The following is a 21,128-nucleotide window of genomic DNA, read 5'->3' as shown; positions in this document are numbered from 1 at the left end:
GGATAGTATTGCATAGTATTATTTATGGTTGGTGATTTTTGTTTGCCGCCAAGCCACTTAACCACGCTCCATTTCTCCCTGTGATATTGTGTCTGTAGCCGATACTTGTCCTGACTGACAGCGCAAAGAGCCTCAGCCGTGGGGGCTTTCTCATAAAACATAATGTATGAGTGGTTATCAATGATTAGCCCGCTGGTGCTCCTTCATCTAGACATTTGTAAATGAATTACTACCCCCACCGCAAGCTTTGGAAAAGAGCATCTCTGAGAAGCTGTGTAGCTGGGTGCCATATGATGGATCGTGATGCTCATTGTTCTGAGCAGATTGGACTTTTCTCTAAACTTGAACAAAATCACCCTCTGTCTTCTACACCAGTTTTACACCCGTGTCTCTTCTCAATACACACTTTACATACACATTTTTTGGATTAATTCTTTTTTAACACCCAACACGCTGTTTTTAATAGTTTAAATCATGGCTTTTTGACACCAGATTTTTGTTTTGTATGTACGTAAGAAGAGAATCATGCGGGCTTAATAGTAGACTTAAAAACATTATCCCTCACCATTGATATTTTACGTTTTATAATTTGAAACTATGTCTCTGTAAGAATGAAATGGTAGCAATGTGGGAATAACTAACTAAAAACATTCAGTTTGAATTCACGGCGTGGTTAGCAACTTCAGCGTGGTGTGATAAACACGCTTACAGCCCAGAACGACTCAGAACTGACTGACACAGTTGTATCTGGGAAGTACAGAACGGAGTGCTGACACCGTAGAAGGAGAAACAGATACATTTAACAGCTTTGCCCAAGGATTAGTCGAAACTGCTTGAATGTAGTAAAATACTACTCCAGGTCTGTTTTTGACGAAGGAACATTATAACATGACTTAGAGCAGTACTAAGTAACTTGTTTACCGTAATTTATCACATTTTCTCACCCTGAGTCTCCATTGTGAGATCAACGAAGGCTATTTTATCTTATCTTTTCGCTGTCCCTCTGTAATACAAGTGTTAATGGGATGATTGGGGGGGTCTTTCATCTCCCCCTTGCAACTTTCCCTGCTATGACCCGGAGGCGCAATACACATTAATGGAATCATGAAGAAGAAGCTAACAGGCTAACGGGCAAAGCTAGCTGTGGGCTAGCGCCACTTTAGCAGTGTTTACAGTACAAGTGTGAGTGACAAAAATGATCCCCATTGTGTAATTGGGTTCTGGCACAATGTATAATGTCTCTCTCTCCCTTTTGTCTTTTCTGTCAGCGTAGTATTTACTCTCACGGACAATTAATGAGTAAAAACGCCGTAACATGCTACGACACCTGCAGTGGCACTTATGGCCTCTAGGGGCATGAGTTAGTTCTGCTTTAAAGCTCAAATAAAGTCAATTTTGGATTATATGTCCACTTTAAGCATGCCTTTAAAGTGATAGTCTGTAAGATTGCAAAATGAGAAAAGAGATTTAAAGTTTAAACTTACACTAGCTTAAAGTTGCTGCACTTGATGGTCAAATATTTATACCCATAACACGTCTAATTTACTTTCTTCTCAACAAGATATTTTGGAATGACAAATAGTCTCAATGGCATTTGGTGGTTTTTATGCGATGTTTATGCAGTATTTTTGGTGGTATTTATTTTATGTTTGCTCTTGGATATTTATCCTTCTCAAACTACACAAACCCTGCTTAACTTTCCCGTCATTTTCCCAACACGCAATAATAACCTCAGTATTAAAAACAAGACGCCCCGAAAACGTCCAGAGAGCAATCACGGCTTCATTAGATTGAAACAGGGACGGCGTTACCATGGAGACATTTATTACTTTTTGCTGTTTCTCTCATCAGTGACTGTGATCCAGGTGCAAAGGCGAATGGCATTTTCACTCTTTGAGTCATTCGAAAGCCACAGTCTGTGGAGTTCAAACATAATTGCCTGTTTTTTGGCTTCTGTCGCTTGTTTTTCTGTCGAGTTCACTCCTTAGTCTCATTAATGCCTTGAGCTGAGTGTACCTTTGTTATGATGTTTAATGCTGGTGTTTTTGTGTTTTGCCTTCTAGGTTTGTGTATGGATGATCCATGGCAGATTTAGCTGGATTTTAAACATAATACATCTCAATTGGAGGCAGATAATTTGGGTGTTTTCAGTGCACAGTATATCACCTAGATCATTTCCGCCTTCGGGATGATTTGCAAATTACAACAATTTTTTTAACACGTGATTTCAATGTGATTGCACTTGTGCAGGCCTATTGTAAACATACTGTTGTTGAAGTCTTGTGCAGCAGAAGATATCCTTACTTTATGCAAATGTGTATCTCTGATCTTCTTATAAATGAATGCATTGCAGGATAAATGGCTCTGTGAAAATGCCAAATTTGCTTATAACCTTTTTGTGAGCGTTTATGTAATGCTATTGGAATAATAAACACATTTTTAGACACCCTTGGACCAAATCTCTGTCTTAAGACAGTGACTGTCAAAATGTCTGCTAAATTCCCTTGTTTTTTTGTTCTTTTTCTGTTTATAGGAAAAATCACTCCTTCATTGTATGAAGCCGGTGGGTGTGACATGTCTTTGGTCAACTTTGAACCTGCAACTAGACGAGCATCAAATAATGTATGGTAAGTCATTGAAAACCATTAATGGTTTAAACTTTAAGCCACACTCCGGAAAGTTCCAGGTTATATGTTGCTACTAGAGATGAGCCAAGATCTCGTCCAACAAGTGGAGTGGATTGGTCTTCTATTCTTCAATTATACAGGAGCATCAATCTCAATCGCAAATAACAATGTATGTTATTTATTATTGCAAATGTGTGTCAAAACCTTATCTCGTGTCTCGCATTGTGAGATTTGTATCTCTACTCACTCCTTGCTTGCTACATTACAAGATCAAATACACTGTCCTAAACCCTGATGCCAGAGATACCAAATGAGCTTTCTAATCCTCAGCTTAACGAATAGGTTTTCCAAATAAATGGTTTGACAAATCAGAAACATCTTTTTTTTTTACCACCAAAAGGCCAGGCATAAAATTACCGTTATACTTGTTTTTCATTCTGTTTTTGCAGTTCAAAAACATTAAGGACATGACAATACCACAATATCATTGTCTTTATCTTGCCTTTTTCCTAATACTGATCAGAGTGGAATATTTACATGTGACCTCTTTCACGTCTTGCAGGGACACAGACTCCCACCTCTCCAGTTCTACCTCAGTTCGCTTTTATCCTCATGACCTGGTGAGTCGAACATTGATATCTACATAAACATACATTGTCTTTAAATGAACAGTTCAATGTTGAAAATGAATTATTTATTAACAAAAGTAATGTCTAAATCAGTGTAATTTTATGTAACTCGTCTGTTGATGAAATGGCTTCCTTCTTCATCCCGCACCATCTGCTTGTCCACTGGTGTTTCCTGGACACCAAGTTGTTCTGACTTCTCCAATCTGGTGCCGAAAAACGTCTATTTTGTTGTTTTATTGTTAGATGATCATTTTACTAAAACCTTGATAGCATTTGTGCACTTAAGCTTCCAGATGGTACGGAGTGGGTGGACTGGTCCTTATCTTGACACAGTATTAACAATAGACTTTTTTCCCCTTTTTTTTCATAATTGTGGTAATCCTTCCTTTGACATTATTATCAGAGTGGTTTCATGAACTACTCACTCTATAAATGTCCTGGGTTGGAGCTTGTATGTTTTTTTGTGGGGGTTTTCTGCTTCCACCCTAAAAGAGGTTTAGTAGAGTATTCATTCCTTCAGCTTTGTAGGAGTCGTCTGTAATTGGTTAGAACGTATAATAGATGCATCTATAATGTTTTTCCGACAGATCCGTCTGAACCGACTGTTGACCATGGACCCGGAGCTTTTGGAGCAGCAGGACATGAGCCCAGAGCTGCAGGACGCGCCGCTGGGACAAGACTCTTCCAGCGGCTCGGCTGCTGCTGCTGCGGGGAAACAAAGGCAGTACTACAGACTGTGGCTCCTGCCTTACCTCTGGGTCGGCCTGGACTTCGACCGCCTCACTCTGCTTGCTCTGTTTGATAGGTATAAGCTTTGTTACGCCTTTTTAAAATCAGTGTTTAAAAAGTGCTTTTGAATCACTGCTTTTAGTGCCACCACATCGATCATTTTGTAAGGATTAAAGCAGTACTAAGTAACTTGTTTACCTTAATACATCCTTTTTGTTGTCCCTCTGGGGGTAATACAAGTGTCTCCCCCTGGTGTCTCTTGCCAAAAAAACACACTTGCAGATTTCCCTGCACCGGGTCGGGTCGGAGACGCAATATACACTAATGGAATCAGAAAGAAGAAGCTAATAGGCTAACAGGCAAAGCTAACTGCGGGTAGCGCCAATTGAACCGTATTTACAGCCAAGTTTGAGTGAAATTTTTTTATCTCCATTGTGCAATTGGATGTACAATATCCCTCTCTGTCTTTGTCTTTTCTGTAAGTGTAGTATTTACTCTCACAGACAATGAGTAAAAAACCGTAACATGCTACGACACCTGCAGTGGCGCTTAAGGCCTCTAAGGGCATGAGTTACTTAGTTTATTTATAATGCACTTTACAAACAACATGGTTGACCAGAGTGCAGTACACACATCATAAAATAAAAACAACACAACTAAGTGATACAAAAAGATTGCAAAATGAAATTGGTTCTACTTTAAACTGTTTAAACTGGAAAAAGCTAATTTGCCATGATTTGATACAATAAAGTAACTGTATTTAAGTACAATGAATAAAAACTAAAAAAATCAAGGGGTCAAAAATATAAATAATCAGAACAGAAGATAAAATATAACATATAATAATAATATGAATAGTGATATACAACAATGCTTCTAACAAGTGATATACAACAAGTCTTCTAATTCACATTTCTGCGTATAATGGATTAAAATGGTGGAAACTATAATGATGGTGACCTAAAACTAAACCTCTATGGTCATGGTTCATGAAATGAGGCAGAGACATTCTTTTACTCTCTTTTGCATTGGACTCAATGTTGACATTAGCCGTGTCTTGTGTTACAGGAACAGGGAGGTTTTAGAAAACGTCTTGGCCGTGGTGCTGGCCGTCCTCGTGGCCTTCCTGGGCTCAGTGCTGCTCGTCAATGGCTTCTTCACCGACATCTGGGTCTTTCAGTTCTGCCTCGTCATTGCAAGCTGCCAATACTCACTACTGAAGGTAGCGTGAATATGTATGTCGAGAAGGTTTGTGCATGTGAACATTTTCTCATTTCCCTTAAAGGGCAAAGATGAGAAATAGAATGGGGAGGTTTGGCTCAATATTCAGTCTTCATTACACCGTATCAGATTTAAACATATAAAATGGAGAATCTGGCTGCAAATTATAGCTGTGTTTGCCTGATCTTTCCTGTTTTTAATCAAAGAAAGCTGGAAATGTGTAGATAAACTGCCCAAAATCATTTCAAGATCTACTGTATATTTGGGCCATTAAATATTTGTTGTCATGTTAAAATTACACAAGAACCAACTAATCATCTTTATTTCCACAGAGCGTTCAACCAGACTCCTCTTCACCTCGTCATGTGAGTATTTATGGCCTTTACTCACTCTTTGATGCTTTCAGTATCCACATAATAAACGTGCACAATGGCTAGACAATACATCTTTTCAGTTTCCTTTGTCCAGTATTTCAGCCTTTTGAGAAAATGTTGCCTCCTTTTCTCTCCGCTGCGTGCCCTGTTGTCCTGCCTCCCGTGCGTCAGTAGCCTTGCTCTGAAACGGCGTCTTTTATTAATGCTGCTCCACTCGGCTGCAGGCACGAGCTTTAAATAGCCAGGCCACAGTCAAGACCACAGCCTGCTCCCTCTGGTCTTTGTCACTATATCCCCGTCCTGTATTTCGCTTTCTTTACCTCATTTTACCTCCCGAGCGCCTACTCTGTTGCAACATCAGTGGCACGAATAACAGTAAATCATGCCTGTTTAGTGTGATGGCGCGTGAACCGTTAGCCCTCACAGTCGGTGAGGAAAGCAGGTCAGCGCAGAGTAAACGAGATTGAGTCGCAGGGGCTGGCTATAGCTCTAGACAAAGGTCGGCTTAGCTCATCCAAATTTGTTTCTTGCACACCCAAACAAACCAATAAATGATCTAACGCTGATACATGAGCCCACCCACATTTTCAGCCCGCCCACCCAGATTCATTGGGCTAGAGCTGGGCCTGTTGAGAACTTTACAACACAAACAATCTACTTGAGAGGACACTGAGCATTTTCCTGAGTAAAAGCGTCTATTCGTCTAATTGCAAGGCCTTCACATTTTGAACAATGCAAAATACCCACGCTCCTTGTTTGGTCTGCACATTGTCAACCTCCATATCAGCTGAGAATATAATGCTTTCTTTAACCTCTTACCCCCTGCCTTAACCGAGCGCATTTTCTCCAGTTCGGCTTTATCCAAATCTAAAAACCTTTTGACTGGAGAGCAACAGTGTAATGCCTCATTTGAAAGAAAACTGATTGTAACGTTTTTGTCACGTTATTGTCATGTTTTTTTTGTTGTGGTTTCTGGCACTCTTTTGTAGCGGCTTTGTTGTTGTTTTTTGTCGTGTTTTTTATCGCTTTTCTATTTTGTTATTGCGGTGGTGGAAAGTAACAAAGTAAAAAGTACAAGTAAAAAGTACAAATTATACTACTGATACTTTTACTTTACTTGAGTACACTTTTTACTTTTACCTCACTATATTTTAGAGCCTGTATCTGTACTTTCTAGTCCACTACATTTTAAATTGGGTTAAAAGTAGAAGTATTTTATTTTCAAAGTGACCTCTTTACGATGAACTGGTTTAGTTCCAGTTTAGACTTGATTTAGTGGTTTACTCCTTTAGCCTTTTTTAGATGGTTTACTCGTTTATACCTGGTTTGATTCAAATGATTTGAAAAACGCTGCACATTAAACTCTTATACTTTTATTTATTATTTTACATTTTACAATGTAAGTCAAAATGTCATCAGATACTTTTACTTTTACTTTAGTACATTTTTGGTCCTGTATCTGCACTTTTGCTTTAAAGTAAGAATATTGAATACCTCTACCACCACTGTGTTATTGTTGCTTTTCCATCACGTTTTTGTCGCTCTTGTCATCGCTTTTTTTGTCACATTTTTGTTGCGTTTTCTTTCGTTTGCTTTTTTGTTTTCAAGAAGCTTTTAGATTTGGTTAAAGCCAAACTTGAGAAAATGTGCTCGGTTCATGTGGGGGGTTGAAGAGGTTGAAGCAAATACACTAGTTACAATCATGTTGTAAATTACATGTTGAAATAATGTAGCATTGTGATATTTTCAAAGTACATGAACTTATGTAGCCTCACATCCTGCCCCTCAGACCTCTTTTATGACTCTATTAATTTACTGTACTGAATTTATGTGTATCAATAAGAGTTTATGGTGATGTTATTTGCGTTCTAGATGCTCCTCTCACTAGTCTCTCCTCGCTCTTCCCTTCAGGGCCATAACCGTATCATTGCATACAGCCGGCCGGTATACTTCTGCCTCTGCTGTGGCCTCATTTGGCTGCTGGATTACGGCAGCACAAGAACCACCTCATCGCGCTTCACTCTGTACGGAGTGGCTCTCACCAGCTCCCTCATCCTGGCATCGGCCCGGGATCTTGTCATTGGTACGTATACATATACCCACTCCCCCTCCCCCTCTGGCCTTCAGGCTTGCTCTGGCAGCCACTAGGTCAGTACACATTTTTATTCCCATTATGAATCAATTCTTTTTGGGGGGTAATTTACAAGAGAAATAAAAAATACTAATAAAGAGACATTTTTAAAGCAACCCCAAAAAATGTATAAAGTTTGTGCATTCTTCTTTTTTGACCTGTAAGCTTAGTTTGCATGCTCTGTAAATACATACAAATGCATATACTGCGCAAATACATTCAACTGGAAATAAATGACATGCATAATAAATGTGTCTTTTTTTGTTTCCACAGTGTTCACTCTGCTTTTTCCTTTCATTTTCTTTGTGGGGCTGTTGCCACAAGTCAACACTTTCGTCATGTATTTGTTTGAGCAGCTGGACATCCACGTGTTCGGGGGCAACGGTGAGTCACGCAACTGTTCCTCACTGTGGCCTGGGCAGACACAGCTAAAGCGCGACTAACCTCTAAAAACCACCGCCTGAACCGAGCACACTTTCTCCAGTGAAGGCAATCTGGAGAAAATGTGCTTGGTTAAAGAGGTTAAACCAAGGCTAAACTAGAACTAAAACCTGCATAACATTGACCTGGTTATTATTTTGGCAGCATTATGTCTTCAGAGAGAACAATGCATGTGATTCTCTCTAAATGGTGTTTAAAATGTCACACTCAACTAGATGTTTTTCCAAATTGATCTGCCTTAATGCACATGTTCCATATGACCCTTCCTACATTGTAAATAATGGAATATTCGGCCCTATAAGATCCCGATGTGCTGATTTGCATTGTGCCTCCTCAGAGCGTGTCCTCTTGATTGATGTGATCGCTGACTTTGTGTCTTTGCAGCGTCCACTAGCCTCCTGTCTGCGCTGTACAGCATCCTCCGCAGCGTCGTCACAGTCGCGCTGCTTTATGGCTTCTGCTACGGAGCCCTCAAGGTGAGAGCAAAGAGTGAGGAGACTTCTTAAAAAGGGAGTGGATAGATGGGTGAAAAAATAACATCAACCTGTAATGTACATGCCCGCCACTGTTTGTTTTAGAAATATATATCATTTATTGGCTAAGGAACACACACTGTTGTTTCATTATATTACTGTTGATTTTCAGTTGTCTGAGAACAAATTCTATGCCTTTTATGCTAACAACAACAATTCTTAATTTCTAAGGAAACCTGGGAGCCTCACCACATCCCTGTGTTGTTTTCCGTTTTCTGCGGCCTCTTGGTGGCAGTGTCGTACCACTTGAGCCGCCAGAGCAGTGACCCCTCTGTCCTCATGTGAGTCACATTAATTAATATATCCAGAGACTGGGATGTGACCCACACAGTTTATTATTAGCTCCATGCATGGACTTTTGCACTTGTGACTGAATCTACTGAACTTTATCTATCACGGAAGACATGAAAAGTCATAAAGACCTTCAGATTTTTTATATTTATCCCTTGTTCATTTATCATGACGTTGTTCTGCTCATTTGTTTTTCAGTTCATTGATCCAGTCCAAGATGTTACCCAATTTGAAAGACAAAAACCCCGAAGACCCTTTGTCAGAAGTGCATGACCCTTTACCAGACAAACTCAGGGCATCAGTGGTGAGTTACCCTCAGACTTTAAACACCTCTTCAGCATAATCTTTTTTGCTTTTTTGTTGCATGTTCTTTTTGTATTTGTATTTAGTATGTGTGTAGTATTCCTGTTTTCAATTACATTTTGTAATAATGTTTGTAAATTATATATCCTCTCTTACAGAATGAGCGACTCCAGTCAGACCTGATTGTGTGTGTGGTTATCGCTGTCCTTTACTTCGCCATTCACGTCAGCACTGTCTTCATTGCACTACAGGTAAAGAAGTGATTTTAGTATTTTTGTCTGGTGCATATTATATTAGAGGATATGCGGATGATGTCACAGGATCTGTAAAGAATGATAGTGCGTAACCTCTGTAGATGATGACAGGCAATAGGGGTTTGGTATGCTCCTATGATAAGAAAATGTATACTTTAAAAAGTTGACATTAATGTATTAAATGTCAATGTAGTGATAATGTTATTCTGTTTCTCTGTTCAGCCGTTCCTGAGTTATGTCTTGTACGGCCTGTTGGGGGCAGTAGGGCTCCTCACTCATTATCTTCTGCCTCAAGTTCGTAAGCAGCTGCCCTGGTACTGCTTCTCTCACCCTTTACTCAAAACTAAGGAGTACTACCAGTTCGAAGTCAGGGGTAAGTGCAACAAATTAATCGGACTACTACCGTATTTTCCGGTCTATAAGTCGCTTACAAGCAGTAAGAGTAACCTCCACTTTTCGCCAGTCCCTCAAATTTCTCGCTCACTCCAAACTTTCTTTCTGCGGCTTGATTACCATTTTTTAAATCTTCAGTGGTACAGAATACTGGTACACAAGCCTAAAGCGCCCTCTAGCTGCTGTCAGTGTGAAAATAACAAACAAGTGAAATTATATATTTTGATATATAAGTCGCACCTGAGTATAAGTCACGCCCCCAGCCAAACTATGAAAATAAGTGCAACTTATAGTCCGGAAAATATGGTAACTAGTGTTAAACTCCTAAATATACCTATAATTTTAGAATCACCAGTCTATAATGATCCGCTATAGTAACAAAAGCATCAAATAATTTACTGTGTTTGTATCGTCTTTTAGAATTTGCTCATGTTTCTTGTGTCTTCAAACTGTCATGGCTTTGACAAGAGTCTGCTGTAGGCAATAGACTATTCATAGGTACGACGGATACGCTATGAAATATTCACACTTGGATGTTGCGTCTCCCCACAGATGCGGCCCATGTCATGTGGTTCGAGAAGCTTCACGTGTGGCTGCTGTTTGTGGAGAAGAATGTACTTTATCCCCTGGTCATCCTCAACGAGCTGAGCGGGAGCGCCAGGGAACTCGCCAGCCCAAAGAGACTGGACACAGAGTAAGGGATAGACTCAATAATAGTGAAAATCTGTTATTTGATGAACCACTGGCCTAGAGGGTACTGTCAAAAATCCTCCTTCACCCATACTACTTGTTGTTTTAGGGTGGGCGCTCTCATGATCACTGTGGCGGGCCTGAAACTGCTGCGCTCGTGCTACAGCAGCCCTACGTATCAGTACATCACCATCCTCTTCACCGTCCTCTTCTTCACCTTTGACTACAAACACCTGTCTGAAACGCTGCTGCTCGACCTCTTCGTCATGTCTATCGTGTTCAGTAAGGTAAGGGGACATGAGCAGAACATTTATGACAGAATTATTATTGTTAGCTTGTTGCTAGGATACGAAAAGGTACTAAAAAAAGAAAAAACTAAAAATGTTGAATCTTGACTGTCTTTGTGTTGTTTGCTTGTTACAGATGTGGGAGCTGTTTTACAAGCTGCACTTTGTCTACACCTACATCGCGCCGTGGCAGATCACATGGGGCTCGGCCTTTCACGCCTTTGCCCAACCCTTCGCTGTGCCTCGTATCCTTTCAGCGCCCGCTTATTCCGTTATTCATAGTCTTGCATAGTTTATAATGGTATAGAGCGAAAGATTGAACCTCTTAACCCCTGCCCTTACTGAGCACATTTTCTCTAGTTCAGCTTTACCCAAATTTATAAGGTTACATCTTATAAGGCCAGTGTTGCGCCTCATTTGACTTACAAAACTCATCTAAACTGATCTTTTTCCTCGTGTTATCGTCACATTTTTGCCACAAATTCATCACTTTTTATGTTGCGTTTTGGTAATTTTTTTACTTTTTTGTTGCTCTTTTCTTGCATTTTCATCCTCCCTTTTGTTTTTTTGTTGTTGCTGTTTTGACGCTTTTTTCCATAACATTTTCAATTTGGGTAAAGCCAAACTGGAGAAAATGTGCTCAGTTCAGGCGGGGGTTAAGAGGTTAAACCCTAAAGTAAATCATGCAAAAATTATAAACTAAATAGTATATTTATTGTACTGTATCCTTTACAAATATTTTAGTAATTAATGCGAGACAGACCAATATGTTAAGTAAGTATTTATTTGCCATATCAATATTTTATTTTGCATTGACATTTTTAACTCCACCATTTCAGAAGTTATTTCATTGATCTTTTAAATCCGTTATTTCAAGGTGTAATGTATCAGGTTATTTTAGTCTTGATTTGACACTGCTGTATGTGAGTGAGACACAGACAGACTGTAAACCTTCTTCCTTGCAAATGTGATAATGAGCTTCTACTTTTAGACGGGGGCTGATTTACCTGCAAATGACGCAAACGGGTTCGACTGCCTTTTTATTGATTTATTTCCCTGATTTACTTTGAAGTTTGTGATTTCTTTTACATAACTTTGCATTTGAAATTCCTACGAACCCGCTAGATATTATTCCAGTAGATTTCACAAAGAGCTTTATCCTTTAAATTCCTTGACCGCGGTCACTCCAGACTCTGCCATGCTGTTTGTTCAGGCCGCTGTGTCCGCCATATTCTCCACTCCCCTCAACCCTTTCCTGGGCAGCGCCATCTTCATCACCTCCTACGTGCGTCCGGTCAAATTCTGGGAGAGGGACTACAAGTGAGTGGAAACGTTATTTTGAGTTTTGAAATCCCTTGTGTCATAGTTGTATGTACCTAAACATCTCTGTGTGTGCAGCACTAAAAGAGTGGATCACTCCAATACCAGACTTGCACATCAGCTGGACAGGAATCCAGGTAAGATCATAGGAACATTTAAGGACACCATGCAGTTCCTAATGTTACAAGACTTAACTATAGGTTAATCTTTGTTATTGTTTGCAGGTTCTGATGACAACAACCTGAACTCTATCTTCTACGAGCACCTGACGCGGTCGCTGCAGCACAGTCTGTGTGGCGACCTGCTGCTCGGACGCTGGGGGAACTTCAGCACCGGGGACTGCTTCATCCTGGCCTCGGACTATCTCAACGCCCTGGTCCACCTCATCGAGATCGGTAACGGGCTGGTGACCTTTCAACTCAGAGGGCTGGAGTTCAGAGGTAAGGGATGGTCTATTCACAAAAGATGTGCAAAATCTATTGAATGTCTTCTTCCCCATATGGAGTGAGTGTTTATCCTTCTATTTGATGCAAAATGAGGAAGTTTATCCCCTCCACAGGCACATACTGTCAGCAGAGGGAGGTAGAGGCGATCACTGAGGGCGTGGAGGAGGACGAGGGGTGCTGCTGCTGCGAGCCGGGACACATGCCTCACCTGCTGTCCTTCAACGCTGCTTTCGGACAGCGCTGGTTAGCCTGGGAGGTCCTGGTCACTAAATACGTCCTGGAGGGCTACAGCATAACTGACAACAGCGCCGCCTCGATGCTGCAGGTGTTCGATCTGAGGAGGATACTCACCACGTACTATGTCAAGGTCGGTGAAGTGTAGGGCTGTGTGGCATCAGGAAATGTCTCATTGCCTTCTAAATCTAACTACTCTTTCTTCACATTTAGGGTATTATCTACTACGTGGTGGAGTCCCCCAAACTGGAGGAGTGGTTGGCCAATGAGACCATGAGGGACGGTCTGAGAGGCTGCACTGAGAGGAACTACGTGGACCTGGACCCGACCTTTAACCCCAACATTGACGAGGATTACGACCACAGACTTGCTGGGATCTCCCGGGACAGTTTCTGCAGCATCTACCTGGGCTGGATCCAGTACTGCAACTCACGCAGGACTAAGGTAATGCTGGATTGGCTAAGTTACTTTATTGATTTTAATGTATTTTTCCCTGTAGTCTTTGTTATGTAGAACCGTATCGTGTGAAATAGTGCTGTAAGATTAATTGCAAATCGACATAACAGCAAATTTAAAGGCCCTATACCTAATTTTACATCGCCACATCGAGCACTGCTCCAAAACAGCCCAACGTTTAGAAAATAATTGCACACTGCTGCACACCTTAATAACCATAGATTTATGGCTCTGAACTCGACAACAAGGTAATGTGCGAGTTCTCTATGAAAAACTTGTGTTAAGCTACAGTTTGCCTAAATCTCGTACTAGCAGAGCCGATATCAGGGCCAGGCTTTCACTTTGTCAACAACTAGTCAGTTCCTGCAGTGCAGCTCCGCAACATGATTGGCAAATAGAGCTGTCGATTTAAAGCACTAAAAGATCATCGATCTAATCTCTATGCATGCTTTATGATAGTTACTTTACTAAGGACTAAACTATGCATACAAGACAGGAAAACACACAAAAAGACAAGACTGAACCAGCACCAACCCATGTTTAAAAATTCATTTAAGTTGTTACATTCCTGTTTTTGCTGCAGCCTCTGGAGAGTGAGAAAGACTCTGCACTGGTTCTGCTGTGCTTTGGTCTGTGTGTCCTGGGACGAAGAGCTCTGGGGACCGCGGCTCATCATATGTCCAGGTCAGTTACCATAATTTATATTCTCTACTGAAATGACACATTTAGCCCCGAATAACCCTCTTCAGTGATGATGATCTTTTGGTTTATTTGCTCTGTATTATAATTGAATGTCAAGGCTTTATAAAAGCTTTTAGTTGAAAGATGAAATAAGGAAACCTTAAATTTTCTTCTTTATTCTTTGCAGTAATCTGGAGTCCTTCCTGTATGGACTCCATGCCTTGTTCAAAGGAGATTTTCGGATCTCCTCGATCAGAGACGAGTGGATCTTTGCCGACATGGAGCTGCTCAGGAAGGTGGTGGTGCCTGGAATCCGAATGTCCCTCAAACTGCACCAGGTCAGTCAGAGATACAGCAGTATTCACTGTGCAGGTGATTGTGCTTGGACAACATTTTGAGTTTCGAGCAAAACATACAATTTAGATATTAAAATAAAGCATCATGAAAATAAACCTGTGTATGATGTTTTTGCTATTTATATTTAAAGACCAGTACAAATTACTAGCTAGTGATATCCTTTGAAACACTGAGATGCACACCACCAGATTTGATGTGATAATTACTAAGTTACTTGCAGTAAAGCTCAGTTTGGCCTTGTATATTTGAAATCATTGACAAAGTAATCTCTTTTTACTAGGACCACTTCACCTCTCCGGATGAGTATGACGAGCCGGCCATCCTGTATGAGGCCATCTCCTCTCACCAGGAGAACCTGGTGATCGCTCATGAAGGGGATCCCGCCTGGAGGAGCGCTGTCCTGTCCAATGCCCAGTCTCTGCTCGCCCTACGCCACGTCATGGACGAAGGGACCAACGAGTACAAGATCATCATGTTAAACAGGCGCTACCTCAGCTTCAGGGTCATCAAGGTGAGCACTGGGAGACGACAGTGAAGCAAGTGCAGTATGTGTAAGAAAGTTGTGTTTTCAGACTAGTTTCTTAAAATATGACTATCAGTTATGAATCTGTGAGATAAACCAAATCAACATTACGAATTTGTATTTGTTTATATGAATGGGTAATTTAAGTAAACTTGCTTTCACCATTTTCATTATTATGTACAGACACTTGGTAAATACACTGTACTTAGTTGCAATTATTAAATGTATTTTGTCCTTGGACATTTTGTATGTTTTATTTTATTGGTCGATCTGAAACCTCCTTCTGATCGCAGGTGAATAAAGAGTGCGTTCGCGGTCTCTGGGCTGGACAGCAGCAGGAGCTGGTCTTTCTGCGAAACAGAAACCCAGAACGAGGAAGCATCCAAAACGCCAAACAGGCTTTGAGGAACATGATTAACTCGTCATGTGACCAGCCGATCGGTTATCCCATCTACGTCTCCCCACTGACCACATCCTACTGCAACTCACACCCGCAGCTCGGGCACATCCTGGGAGGGCCCATCAGCATCGCCAACATCAGAAACTTTGTGGTCAGCACTTGGCACAGGTTAGTGAATAGATATTTTAGGCTTCTTTTCTTGACATGTAGAAAATAGCCCTTTGTCAATTGAAACTGCTTTCTGAGCAAAAGGACCCTAAATAAATTACATATACAACAAACCATTAACTGTAAATACAAATCTTCGTGCACATATTCTATACCTATCCTCTCATCAGGCTTCGTAAGGGCTGCGGTGCGGGCTGCAACAGTGGAGGAAACATTGAGGACCCTGACGCGGGGGGCCTGTCGTGTGGGAACGGGACGGCAGGGGACTCTCAGCAGAGCTCAGTGTCTCACAGCGGGACGTCCGGACCCTCACTGCCCCTCAGCTACCCCCCACATCCTCTGGGTAAGAGACTGGGCTGAGGCATAATGTCCCATAGCATGATGCAGGCATAGTTTGAACAAGCTGGAAAGTTTATGTTTATGTCTAACCGAGTGTGAAACAATGGAAGGAAAAAGCACTTAGAAAATAAAAAATATAGTAAATTCTAATGGAAAAACAGCAGGAAAAAAACAATGTTTTACGGAGCAAAGGCAAGAGACAAGAGAGTGCTTTGATCAGTGAAAGAGGAACAGGCAGTCTTCTGTTTTCTGTGGCTTGAGGGTAAATTGTTTCCCAGTAATTGCTGTCTTGTAAAGAGAAACATTGAATTTTGCTTTCAGTAAGGGCGTAGTTATCTTGATATTTGACTCTTCTATATACTGCTGCTATAAACATAATCTGCTTTGACATCAATAAAGTCTTATCTTATCCTAATATTGGCATTTTAATGAACTGCTCTCTTTTACCAGGCACCAGTCAGAGTGCCCAGTCAGTCCAGTCCAGTCTGGTGCGTCACTCTCCGGCCCGAGCCTCTATGGCCTCTCAGTCGTCCTCGTATCGCTACAGCAGCAGCCGACACTCCTCTCTGCGTACCTCCACCACCGGCCTGGAGCCCTGTCGCCGCTCCTCCACCAGCCAGCTGTCCCTGCGCGCTCTGCCCACCACGCTGCACCTCCGCCTGGGCTCCACCTCTGACCCCTCCGGCCCCTCCGCCTCCCTGTCCAGCCACAGCATCCCGCCATGTAAAAGGACCACTCTGGTAGGGCTCCTGGGGAACGAGAGTCTGTGCAGCACGGTCACAGATCCTCTGAGCCACCACCACCATCACCTCCATCTGCAGCAGCACAACCCGACTGTGGCCACGGTGCGCAGGGACGACATCTCATACAGAGTACAGGTGCCTGGAACAATTAGATATGATGCAAAACTAAATTTAGAATTTACAGCAATTGGGTTGACAGGAAACATATATTTATTTTTACTCTTTTTTTTAGACAGTGACAGTGCACAATGAACACCTGACACAAGGGAGATGCGTTTTGTGCTATTGCAAATTTTCACTTGATATCCTGTTTAAATGTATTAAAGCCAAAAGTGACTCAGCGTTATATGATAGTGTCACGTTACCAGTTGTGAAAACCTAATATAAGAGGGGAACCATCTCTTGTTAAAACAGTTAGTATCCAGTTCTCTTTGCATCTAACAGTGCTTTTTATTTCCTTCAGATTGTGGATGTGGGTCAGGTGCTGGAGAATATAAACTTGTCGAAGCGTAAGGAGCTGCAGTGGCCTGACGAGACCATGAGACTGAGAGCAGGGCGGACCTGCTGGAGGGACTGGAGCCCCCTAGAGGGCATGGAGGGACATGTACGTACTGTCCCATTGAAGGACACATGATGCAAAATCAACTTTTTTATCCAGGATAGCCATGTTATAACATTGTTTCCTTGTTAAAAACATATGTGGAAAAATATTTCACTTCATTCATACACTTTCAAGTCATCAAGTTTACTCCAATCTGTGTTTCCTGAATTTTGTTGCATCACAGAGGACACAAAACTGTCCTCTACATTTTTAAAGCCCATAATCCATCACGTTCTGAACAAAGTGAAGGCCTAAAGCCACCAATGCAAAATTTTGAACAGCCCAGTTTCTCACTTTCTTTTTTCTTTACACAAACATTATTTCAATATTTAAAACATCAAATATCGATGCCAAAAAATTACAAGTATGCATGATATGTCCATGTTACAGGGACTTAATTTTGACCTCGGCTATTATAAAGTTGTTCCATTCACACATTTCAGATTGTATTTTAAAATATGCATTCTGGTAGTGATGAGATTTGGGTTAAAGCAGAACTAAGTAACTTGTTTACCTTAATAAATCCTTTTCGTGGTCCCTCTGGGGGTAATACAAGTGTTAATGGGATGATTGGAAGGGCTTTCATCTCCCCCTGGTGTCTCTGGCCAGAAAACCACAATTGCAACTTTCCTGCCTCCGGGTCAGAGGCGCAATACACACGATACACACTAATGGAATCACAAAGAAGAAGCTAACAGGGTAGCAGGCAAAGCTAACTGTGGGCTAGCGCCACTTAAACAGTATTTTCAGCCAAGTTTCAGTGAAAAAAATGATCTCCATTGTGTAATTGGATGTACAATATCCTTCTCTCCCTTTGTCTTTTCTGTCAGCGTAGTATTTACTCTTACGGACAATTAATGAGTAAAAAACCGCAACATGCTACGACACCTGCGGTAGCACTTATGGCCTTCTGCTTTAAGTATAATTTTGGATACTGCTTTTGTGAAACCTTACCATTGTTCTCTCTATGTCTTTGTTGGCTGCTGCTTGACGGAGATCTTGCGTGTCTTTCAGGTGATTCACCGGTGGGTGCCTTGTAGTCGTGACCCAGCTAATCGCTCCCATATCGACAAGACCATCCTGCTGGTTCAGGTGGAAGATAAGCTAGTGCCCATTATAGAGACTGGGGTAATTGAACTGGGTGCCGAGGTATGAGACGAGCACATTTCTGCAGCTTTCGGACCGGGATGCCCGCCCACCCCTTCCCCACTCCCCGGTCCTGAACGCTGTCAGGGGGACAGGAGTCAGGGAACCGTGCAAAAACAAAGGCAGTACCATTGATTACCCAGCATCCTTCAGCGCATCGGTCACACTATCTGCCTTGCTTCGCATCCAAATGCTGCATGACAGTTCACCGCTCTAAGTTATTTGACGCTACTGGTTAAGTTCTATGCATCTTTATTAATTGATTATTCTTTGGTAAATAGGTTGTGTTCATACTACTCTACTGGGCTATGTTGATGTGAGATGCAGATGGAGTGCAGCCTAAAACTGTGGTAGAAGCTATTGCTAACAAATCAATCTACAGCTAATATTTCTATAATCACTGGCCTTATCATTGGAAATAAAACTGGCACAAAGTTTTTGTTTTTTAGCACAAATAAACTGGTGAGGACTTTTATACTAATGCCTTGTTAAGTCATGTTTGTTTGATGTTTGTAATAATGATCACAGCGAGGTTTAGGTCACAATAGAAACCACAATGTAGTTTTTGCATTTCTTTATTAACAAAAAAGCTGGAGTATTTTCTGCTGCCCTCCATTTGTCTTTGATTTTGGAACACGACCTATTTGTCAAGAACGAGTTGAAGAATGTGTAGATTTCCTTGTTTTGTTCGTCCTTACAAATATGTTGCCAAAAAGCCTGGTGTTTGTATCCGGCATTGGTTTTTGAAGCTTTTTTTTCTTTTGCCAAGATACAGCGAAGCACAGGTCACGCTGAGGTCCGTGACTTGACTGAGCTGTGGCCAACCTTTTTTTTTGTTTTATTGTTGTCATTCCCTTTGGAGTTATTTGAGATTTACTTTGCGCAAAGAAAACTTGCACTATGTTTATTTTTCTTTTTATTTACAGTGATGCACTACAATCTTTAATTATATCACGTTTATTTATTTCATAGACTCTGAATGGCCATGGTTAACGATGCCTTGGGAATGAAAAATGCAATCATCTGTTTTCTGTTGTTTTGTTTGATAAACTTGAAAATAACTTTTTACTGTATGTTTATCTATATCTATATATATATTCAATATATATATAATGTCAATGTATAAAAGATTTGTTTTGGATATTTATTACTGTGAACATAGTATTTACACTTTGTTACAACTTTTTCATTTTGAGACAAAGGTTAATGTATTACGGACCATAGGTTGAAAACAATTTTTTGAAGGACTGTTTGACTATTTAACTTAATTCTTTTCTATAAGGAATAAAAGTTGATTTATTGCTTACAACTATGGCGTCTGTCTTCTGTTTGCAGTTTGCATGTTCTCCCTGTCCTTGTGTACCTTTCCTCCGGGTGCTCTGGTTTCCCATTAGGGCGCGAGTGGGACAGAGTGAGTAGCCCATGACTGCAATCCAGTGTGGCTATTTAAGTGTACAAGTCCCATGTGTGTTCATTTACATGCACTGTCCCGATCCAAATAAATAAATTAAAGTATCTCTTAACCCTCTGTAACATCTGAATTGTCCGAACAAAAGGCTTGAAGAGTTGAATGATCTTTTTAAAAATAATTGCTCTTTCCTGCACAAACGAATAAATTAAGTGCACTCTGTGACCTTTTTAGTTTAAGCTGAGTCACTGTTTGCACATACATATACGAGAGACAATGTTCAAACAAACCTGTGATTTGCAGGTGCTACTTTTATAACTTGAAGTGCTTCAGTCAGGTAAAGGAAGGCGGAAAATGCAGTCTGGCAACTTTCCTTGACCTCCTTTTATGAAGGTTGTTCATCATGAGTTCTTTTGTTTTGTTGATGCAATCTTTTTCTTGGTCAACAAAACTAGTCCAGGCAACCTGTCAACATATAGTTGTTGGGCCATTTACTACCCGCCTACCACATTTATAAAAAGTACTAGAGATAGATAAGATGGCCTTTACTGATTCCACTATAGAGAAATTTACTTGTTTACATTCAGCTCTTAGAAACACTCAAGTTATGCAAATGGAAGGAAATGTGAGAAAAAAACTAGTAGAGTTATTAGTGGTATCTTATATACAATGACTACCAAGGACTTTGAGGGGACAAAAAGCATAAACAGTAAATAATAAAGTAAACAGACTATAACAAAATCTTTATTTATATTATTATATTATTTATATTACAGTCAATTATGGGGTAAAGTTGTGATTGTTAGCAACATAGCCCAATCTATGTTTAATTCAAGTATGCTGTAAAGTCATTTTGGAAACACCATAGAGCTGACTGACAACAAACTCTTAGTAAAATAAATAAATACAAATCAGTGCTGTTTTGTTGCTATTTTGATGCCCTATGACAATGGCTTTGAATTTGGTGACAGTTTCTGTTTCATTGGCCCCGGAATGGTAGAGAAACTAGCAGTATATTAAACCGGGATACCTGCTTTATGACTGTTGCTATGATTGCCAGAATGGACCTGCCCTCCACCTCTGGAATGGGATGTCACATGCTGAATGCAACCTATTGCTAATTTTCCTAACGGTAGCAAAAATGGGTCCTTTTTGATGTTACTGCTTCGACCCTCTTTGTTGGCTTATTTTGTTTATTTATTTTCTTTATTGTCCCCATCCCTTCCTTTGCTTATTACTCACTATTTTAATGTATCTCCAATCATGTATAATGGAAAAAACCTCGTGCCACTTGTCAACTTAATAATAATAGTAATACTACCACTAATAATAATAATAATTAAAAAATATATATAAATGGACAACGTCACGTGACTTACAGGCTGTTTACAGTAAGGTGCCGC

The 21,128-nt window shown here is 40.7% G+C and overlaps 1 protein-coding gene across 3 annotated transcripts in view; it reads left to right on the top strand.

The window, feature by feature from the left end:
- pcnx1 (pecanex 1) overlaps nucleotides 1-18,438 on the top strand; it is a 35,652-nt gene extending 17,214 nt beyond the window's left edge. Inside the window, exons 9-36 of one of the 3 annotated variants that reach the window (XM_079573631.1) lie at nucleotides 2,534-2,627; nucleotides 3,190-3,247; nucleotides 3,844-4,061; nucleotides 5,054-5,207; nucleotides 5,539-5,571; nucleotides 7,492-7,663; nucleotides 7,985-8,095; nucleotides 8,537-8,628; nucleotides 8,857-8,966; nucleotides 9,175-9,280; nucleotides 9,438-9,530; nucleotides 9,756-9,906; nucleotides 10,479-10,620; nucleotides 10,726-10,903; nucleotides 11,040-11,148; nucleotides 12,094-12,223; nucleotides 12,302-12,360; nucleotides 12,448-12,663; nucleotides 12,783-13,036; nucleotides 13,117-13,347; nucleotides 13,943-14,043; nucleotides 14,228-14,378; nucleotides 14,678-14,908; nucleotides 15,214-15,488; nucleotides 15,659-15,831; nucleotides 16,278-16,567; nucleotides 17,034-17,174; nucleotides 18,186-18,438. In XM_079573631.1, coding sequence (XP_079429757.1) covers nucleotides 2,534-2,627; nucleotides 3,190-3,247; nucleotides 3,844-4,061; nucleotides 5,054-5,207; nucleotides 5,539-5,571; nucleotides 7,492-7,663; nucleotides 7,985-8,095; nucleotides 8,537-8,628; nucleotides 8,857-8,966; nucleotides 9,175-9,280; nucleotides 9,438-9,530; nucleotides 9,756-9,906; nucleotides 10,479-10,620; nucleotides 10,726-10,903; nucleotides 11,040-11,148; nucleotides 12,094-12,223; nucleotides 12,302-12,360; nucleotides 12,448-12,663; nucleotides 12,783-13,036; nucleotides 13,117-13,347; nucleotides 13,943-14,043; nucleotides 14,228-14,378; nucleotides 14,678-14,908; nucleotides 15,214-15,488; nucleotides 15,659-15,831; nucleotides 16,278-16,567; nucleotides 17,034-17,174; nucleotides 18,186-18,326 — 4,214 coding nt within the window. In that variant the 3' untranslated portion in view covers nucleotides 18,327-18,438. Of the gene's footprint in view, nucleotides 1-2,533; nucleotides 2,628-3,189; nucleotides 3,248-3,843; nucleotides 4,062-5,053; nucleotides 5,208-5,538; nucleotides 5,572-7,491; nucleotides 7,664-7,984; nucleotides 8,096-8,536; nucleotides 8,629-8,856; nucleotides 8,967-9,174; nucleotides 9,281-9,437; nucleotides 9,531-9,755; nucleotides 9,907-10,478; nucleotides 10,621-10,725; nucleotides 10,904-11,039; nucleotides 11,149-12,093; nucleotides 12,224-12,301; nucleotides 12,361-12,447; nucleotides 12,664-12,782; nucleotides 13,037-13,116; nucleotides 13,348-13,942; nucleotides 14,044-14,227; nucleotides 14,379-14,677; nucleotides 14,909-15,213; nucleotides 15,489-15,658; nucleotides 15,832-16,277; nucleotides 16,706-17,033; nucleotides 17,175-18,185 lie in introns of all 3 variants that reach the window. The other 2 variants (XM_079573630.1, XM_079573629.1) reach the window with 2 other exon arrangements.
- Nucleotides 18,439-21,128: the final 2,690 nt, after the last annotated feature.

This window comes from Gobius niger (assembly GCF_951799975.1).
Source record: "Gobius niger genome assembly, chromosome: 16".
NCBI lineage: Eukaryota > Metazoa > Chordata > Actinopteri > Gobiiformes > Gobiidae > Gobius > Gobius niger.
This window is presented reverse-complemented; position numbering and strand designations above follow the sequence as displayed.